Source organism: Helianthus annuus, chromosome 13 (assembly GCF_002127325.2).
Source record: "Helianthus annuus cultivar XRQ/B chromosome 13, HanXRQr2.0-SUNRISE, whole genome shotgun sequence".
NCBI lineage: Eukaryota > Viridiplantae > Streptophyta > Magnoliopsida > Asterales > Asteraceae > Helianthus > Helianthus annuus.
In genome coordinates this window covers 25,137,760-25,145,355 of record NC_035445.2, presented here as the reverse complement: position 1 = coordinate 25,145,355, position 7,596 = coordinate 25,137,760, and the positions used below count along the sequence as shown (strand labels likewise).

The 7,596-nt window shown below is 35.2% G+C and overlaps 1 protein-coding gene across 1 annotated transcript; it reads left to right on the top strand.

Moving 5' to 3' along the window:
- Window positions 1–5,432: 5,432 nt before the first annotated feature.
- Window positions 5,433–7,371, top strand: LOC110897574 (probable (S)-N-methylcoclaurine 3'-hydroxylase isozyme 2). The gene is made up of 2 exons (XM_022144341.2): window positions 5,433–6,316; window positions 6,650–7,371. Exons 1-2 carry the CDS (start codon window positions 5,441–5,443, stop codon window positions 7,253–7,255), a joined length of 1,482 nt encoding a protein of 493 aa, XP_022000033.1. The 5' UTR covers window positions 5,433–5,440; the 3' UTR covers window positions 7,256–7,371.
- The last annotated feature ends 225 nt before the right edge of the window (window positions 7,372–7,596 follow it).

The following is a 7,596-nucleotide window of genomic DNA, read 5'->3' as shown; positions in this document are numbered from 1 at the left end:
CTTTTGTCAAATGTTTATTTAAGGTTAACAATGTTTTATTTTTTATTTTCAAGTTAAATGTTCGATTTTATTCGTTTGTGTTCGAGACCAGTGTTCACGAACTGTTCGCGAACTGAATTTCCTTAACGAACGAACACAAACATAAACTTATGTTTGATATGCGTCGTGACCAGTTCGCGAACATGTTAATTTCCTTAACGAATGAACATGAACATGGCCTTGTTCGTTTTCGTTCCCTTCGATTACAGCCCTACTGGCCTATATTGGGCTTATCTCACACTCATGAGTAGGGGTGTTCACGGTTCGGTTTGAAACCGCAAAACCATCAAAATTGATTTTTTGTTTGATTTCATGGTTGGTTTGTTGTTTTATTTTTTGGCCAGCTATTTTCCAAATTATTAAACTGTAGCAATTAGTTTGATTTGTGTTTTACATGGAAACAATCCGTATAAAACGGATCGGACCATAAAGCTGTGTTACTTAGAGGGTGTTTGGGGTTGAGTTTTGAAGAAGATTTTTAGATTACTGAGTTTTGAAATTGTAAATAATCAGTTTTGATTGTTTGGGTAAAAAAATTAAAAAATTGATTATTTGCGTTTGGAAAGTTACAAAACGCAGTTTTCTAAAAGCAGCTCCCCCCTACTGCAACAAAACGCAGTTTTTCAAAAATTGATTATTTGCGTCTAGAAAAGGATTTTCACTTGTTTATTTTTTTAAATATATATTTGCCAAACATTCAAATAGTTGATTATCTAATTATTGTGATATCAAGCAACATAATCAAATCCAAACAGTATCTTTCAACATCACGTTTTGTTACAGTTAATTATCTGATTCTGATTATTCAAAACGCATAATCTATTTTCAAAACTCAATCCTAAACACCCGCTTAGATTCTTTAAATATTATTTATACACATGTTAGGCTTAGTTCATATCGGACTAAGTGAGTTAAGTTGATCCATTTTTCGTACGGATTAATTGAAATGGGCCTCTGAGAGTTTTTTATTTTGAGTAAATTACAAAAATGGTCCCTATAATTTGTTCAAAATCTTGGATTTTAATTTTTACCAAATAGGTTCGTTATAGTCGGTTTTAATTTAGATATTAAATTTGCGACATAATCAAAAGACCCTTTCACCTCTCGGGACAATTAATTTTAGATAACCTATAAAACTAAGTTTGTCGCGACTTGGAATAACCAATTAAAGTTAATTGTGAATACTATTAAGTTTATGAGTTTTAAAGATGTGAGAAAAAATATGTTATAAAACTCTAGTGGTTATAAAAATATGCAAGTTGCTAGAACTTGCTTTTTCCCGATTTCATTTAAAAGAAAAACTTTTTTTTTAAGAATGCGTTTTGGTATTAGGTTGAAGTGTAATAACATTTATTAAAAGGCAACCATAATAGCAAAAATGAAAATGTAAATCATATGGGCATGATTATGATCTTGCTAGAGCCAAGTAACAAGATCAAAGGGGTCACATTCACAACACACAAAACAACCACAAGGATAGACTTGAGTGCATCTTGTTGTCTTGAGCAACTCCCACTAACTCCAAGACTCCTTTTGGCATTTGGTTTTGCTTCGGGTCTTCATATCAACAATACTTAACAAGTAAATATAACAAAGACAAAAAGCCTATCTATTACAACCTTGAACCACAAAATGGGCCAAAACCATAAACTAGTCAATTACAACTTTGAGCCGCAAAGTGGGCCAAAACCATGAACAAAACCAAACATAAACACAACCACAAGGTCGGACCCGATTTGCATATTCAACATAACCAAAAGTTTCTTTGGGCAAGTTTTGGTCAACCAAATATTTAACAATTAAAATATGACCAAAATTATATAAAACCTAAAGATAAAATAAATCAAAAACTTTACACTTTTAAAGTTTGTGACTTATTATTCCGGTGAAAAAGACCGGTTTCGATTTGCATGTGGTGAGCATCGGCTCTGATACCACTGAAGGATGTCCGTGGCATAATTTTACTTTTATTTTATGAACCCAGTTCATATATGTATGTGTTTATTTGTTACAAAGATTAGTCAAAACACTTTTGACAATTAAGAGTACATGTATATATATGTTGTTTAAAATAAACTTTAGCTAGTTAAAATTATATATACATTTTTAAGCAACGGAAGCGTATGTAGCAAAATAACATGAACACTTTTATACCAAGGAACACCCGTAATGGAACAAGATCACCAACATGCAAACACGAAATAAAACATCAACCATAGGGGGTTTAGATATACCTTCGGTTAGTAAGTAACCGGTTGAGACACCGAGGTTCAACGAACAAGTGCTAGTTATACGAACTATCGAAACGCGGGAATGGGTCGGGTAGCGGCGGAGGTTGCTGGTGGTTCTGGCGGCGGTGACACCCGGAAGTTCTGGCCGGCGGTGTGTGTGTTATGAGAACTTTGCTTGTTTTTTCAACCCCCAAAATGCAAGACCAACCATCACATAAATAGGGGATGAAGATCTATGCATGTTTGTCAAGTGGCGGACATGCATAGTGCATGTAATGCCATTGGCCGAGATCTAGGTGCGCGACAAGTGGCGATGCAAGAGTGCATGCGCGACAAGTGGCGTAGCAGAGTGCTCTTGTCTCACCTGGTCCATGTACCCGTCTCTCAATTTAATACCCGCGTATCGTTCGTAATTACCAGTTAAATTAGTTAAGTGGATTTTAGTTTATTGCCCACGGTGTAACTTTAACGAGTCAAGACCCGGTCGGCAGCGTTGACTTATCGAACCGGACATAAACATCTAAAAAAAAAAAACAAAAAAAAAACATAAGTATAAGTCAACACTACATTTGGTGAATTTACACCAAACTTTATCTATAAAAGAAATTAAAAATTATTTCCTTCTTTTACGAAACAAATATACGAGCAAGTCGAGGTGGAGTTGAATTTTAGTTCGCATTTAAAGTTGGTGTATTACAAAAGCCCAAAAAATCAAGCAGTTAGTAACGGTTCGCCTGGTTTGATTTTAATTTTCAACAATTATGTTTCTGTTTTTTACGATTAAAAATCTTTGCTAATGGTTTGGCTTATAGTTTTACTTAAAAACCGTCAAGGTTTTTATTTCTTTTTGTTTTAAAAAAGGTTTAGTTAATATTGACAAAAGTATATAAGAGTAGTGCAATGTTGAACTTGTATGTTAACATTGAGTTCCATCGTGCAACTCATGGCAGAGCATTACAAATTATGCGCCAGTATGATCCTTAGCGCACAAAATACATGTGATGAAAAACATTGAAACTGAACACGTGTGACATGCAAAGAAACAAGGGTTCTCAGATGCAGTGTACCTTGGTGCAGTCCATAGCAAGTACGTCTAAGAAGTTAGTTGTTGTATTATTTTCCTTGTTTAGGTACTTTTTCTCCAAGAAATGTAAGCCTCGTTTAGTTAGTTTACATGATTCATTGGAACTAAGCCGTGTGGGCCGGGTCATTCGACATGTCAAGACAGGATAGAGCTTAATTTTCCTTTACAGTTTCAGATTATATAATTTCTTAAAATTCCATCAAACTGTCAACCAAAAGATTCTGATTCCATTTACAGATTCCAGTTCCTTCAAATTCATGTTTTTTTTTATTTTTATTATTATTTTTCTTTTTGAAATTTTAATGCCTTTAACCAATTCCAACTAATTTAAAGTTTTTAAGAACCAGACCTATCGTAAGCATATATATATAATTAGTTCTTCTTAGACCATGTGTAGTGGTAGCAATTTATAATGCCCTCACCATGGGGCATTATCTGACATGTGGCATCCTAGTCACACTTGGGCATTATAACAAAAGTGGTGTAGTGGGCATAATGCCCTATAATGCCCTACCAATCATTAAACAAAAAAAAAAAAAACTATTTTCTCATTGGCTAGTCAAACCCATTCAAACCTTCCACAATTCATTTAGGCGTTTTCATTAAAACGCCAAACCCATTTTTCTTTGCCCTATAATGCCCTATGTAATGGAGAAGGGGGCGTTTTTTTTGCCCTATAATGCCCCATAATGCCCCACTACACATGGTCTTATACGTACAGGGTGATGTTATTTCTAAACCTTCAACGGTAATTACTTTTCTTGATGGAATTACTAGAAAGAGCATCATTCGTATTGCACACGACTTAGGATACAAGGTACTAACAAGGCTCGTCTTTGATTAATTCTTCTCGTCATTTGCATTCGTTAAAAATGTTTCAACTGGTATAGGTTGAGGAATGTTTAGTTGTATAGACGAATTGATGGCAGCGTACGAAGTTTTCACTACTAGGACCACGGCCAGTACTATGGATAGCGAAACATTCAATGGTTAGGGTTTTCTTTGTACTGTGAAACATCAACCATAGGATGTTGTGATACATTCATTTTTATGATTTTTTATTAGAAATGATTTATGATTTGTTTGTAGAGTGGAGTATAAAACAGGTGATGGGTTGGTGAGTCAGATAATATACAAAAGGCTAGTAGAAATGCAAAAGATGAAGACAAAGACGGTTGGGATGTTAAGCTTCATTACATATTTGTGTTATGGCAACATCATGTTGATTATTATAAAACATAAAAAAAAACTTGTCTCTAATAAAAGTTAGTTAACCAATGGCCCCTATGGTATATGAGTGGAAAATTAGTTGGTTAGGTTGGATTTGAATTGTGTAACTGGTCAAAACGGGTTCAGTCATAATAATTTCGCCCCCTGTATATATATATATATTTTTTTTTTCTTGTGGTGACTAGCGGTGACAACGCTGCCACTAGTAGTGATGGAGACGACCACCGGTTGATGGTGTCTATGATCGAAAAGTGGTGGTAAAGTAGGTGGACAACTTTTGCCTATTTTTACTCATTGTAGTTATACTTTGTTTTCCGGTGAGTATGATCCGTGAGAAGAATACATACGACTCAGTTTGACAAGAAAAACAATTATGCTACAGACCCGAATTAGCCCAAACATAATTATATGGGTTCATATTATTGGGTATATAAGGCATGTCCCTATTTATTTGTTGCTAGTTGGTGGAAATTCTCCTTGCAATGTAGCGAGAAACATTTATATATATTATAACATTAAATCGGCCATTTACAATTATATAGATTTATTCAAAAGGTCAGTATTAGTTCAGTCTGCTATGGTAGCGGTATAGTATCTATACGCTAGCAGCACTCAGTATAGTACATGCAGTTTACGACGCCAAACGAACACACTCCAATTTGAATACAAATTTTACAATAAAATATATATCGAAATGTTTACAAAAACACATAGCTATTTATTTAATTATTTAATTATTTTTAAGAAGTACGATTCATAACGATGCTAATTCTTGTTAACTAGGACCTAAAGCCTATAAAAACACATGCCCATGCACAAAGGAAGCCACACCAAACATCTGAATAGAATTCACATTATGGAGTTCAATCTCTTAGCGTCTCTTTTCCTTTTCGCAACATCTCTCTTCTTGTTGTTTGTGGCTCGCAAATATCCAAAATCCGTCAATAAAAATATTCCACCAGGGCCACGACCATGGCCGATCATTGGGAATATGCACCAGATGGTCAAGAACCCTCATATCGTAGCTGCCAACCTCGCTAAAAAATATGGCCCACTCATCTCTCTTCGCTTAGGTACCAGACTTCTTGTGGTAGCCTCTTCCCCAGAGGCAGCCAAGGAAATTCTCAAGACTCAAGACCGTCGTCTTTCTGGTCGCTCCATACCCGATGCATTTCAGCAAACTTTCATAGACTACTACTTTGTATGGGCTAGGGACTGCAACGAACACTGGAAATCATGTAGAACATTGTGTCGAGCTGAGTTGTTCTTGGCTAAAGCGATCGAGGCCCAAACCAACTTAAGAAATGAAAAGTTGGCTCATATGCTAGATTTCTTAAATAACACACAAGGAAAAGTTGTGAAAATTGAAGAATTAGTTTTTACTACATTGATAAACACCTTAAGCAACATTTTGTTTAGCAAAGATTTTCTTGATTTGAAAGATGATGAAACTGCTCACAGGTTGAAATCTGGACTCCTTAAAATACTAGAAAATACTATTACACCAAATGTGAGTGATTTTTTCCCCATACTTGGGGGCCTAGATCTTCAAGGATTAAGGAAGGACAGCTTGTATCATCTTGAGGAGTTGGCTAGCTTTTCAGACGCTATAGTTGAAGAAAGGAGAGCTCGAATTGCCAAAAATGTGGTCGTGGCAGACCACGAAAAAGATTTCTTGGATCGTTTGCTTGAAAATAATTTCACGACTTCTCAGATTAACATATTGGTTACTGTAAGTCTTTTATACACATCCCCTTGATTAAGAACAAACATTCTTTTATATTTCCAATTTTCTCCTGGGAAGATCACATTCACATATTTTTTTATTCACTATGAGATACATGTGTTTGTAATATAAGATCTCTAAACTTTTCAAAACTAATTCTTTTCTTTATAACCAAACGGGTCTGTATTTTTTTTTTATATCAAATTATTTAAAACAGAGACGATTACAGACTAATGGCAGGTAGACGAGCAACAAGTTGCGCCGCTACCCAAAAAAAAATGCTTCAAGATATTAGGGTAAACCCTTGTATTTTCATTTTTTAATTTTTGGTGCATGCAGGAATTATTTATAGCAGGTGTAGATACTGTGGTAACAACCATTGAGTGGGCTATGGCCGAATTGTTAAAGAACCAAAATATCATGCACAAAGTAAAAGATGAGCTAAAAAGAGAAGTCAATTATAGCACTATCATGACATCCGACCTTTCTAAATTGACTTATTTCAATGCTTGTATCAAAGAAACTTTAAGATTGCATCCTGTTGTCCCCGTCCTAATTCCTCGACGTGCCATTGAAGCGTGTGTAGTTATGAACTATACAATTCCTCAAAATGCTCAAGTGTGGGTGAACGTTTGGGCAATTAGTCATGACCCAACAGTTTGGGAAGACCCGAATACTTTTAAACCCGAAAGGTTTCTTGGCTCAAACATTGATTTTGCAGGCCGTGACTATGAGTTCATACCCTTTGGTGGTGGGAGGAGGATGTGTCCTGGTTTACCGTCCGCTGTTAAGAGTTTGCAGTCCATATTAGGATCTTTGATTCTTGGATATGATTGGACTCTTCCAAATGATGAGGATCCAGCAAAACTTGACATGACTGAAAAATTTGGTGTGACTTTACAAAAAGAAAATCCTCTTCAACTTATCTTCAACCGTACAGAATAACCACCCAGTTAATAAACATCTAGTTTTTGAGTTTATGCATTATATATGTGCTTTGTATTTTCAATAATATATCTTTCAGTATTGTCTTGCCTAAATAAGTAACCTATTGTTATGTATAAGGGTTGGTTAAATGCATTATCAGTTTATTATAATTTTAAGGGTAACTAATGGATCGAAGTAGTATACCTTTGCATCAAGAGTTAGCGGCGTCAAAACATACAATAACTCCAATTTATACCATCGAATAAAAACGTATTAGTGACCGCTCAAAACGTAGACTAACTCGAATTTATACCGTTAAGTCAAAACGTATTATATGCGACTCGACTCACACGTAGGAT

Bases quoted from the DNA above. Each gene is read 5' to 3' on its own strand.
- LOC110897574 (XM_022144341.2), top strand. From the start codon at position 5,441: ATGGAGTTCAATCTCTTAGCGTCTCTTTTCCTTTTCGCAACATCTCTC. The intron at 6,317-6,649 runs GTAAGTCTTTTA...TGGTGCATGCAG, and splicing joins AGATTAACATATTGGTTACT to GAATTATTTATAGCAGGTGT.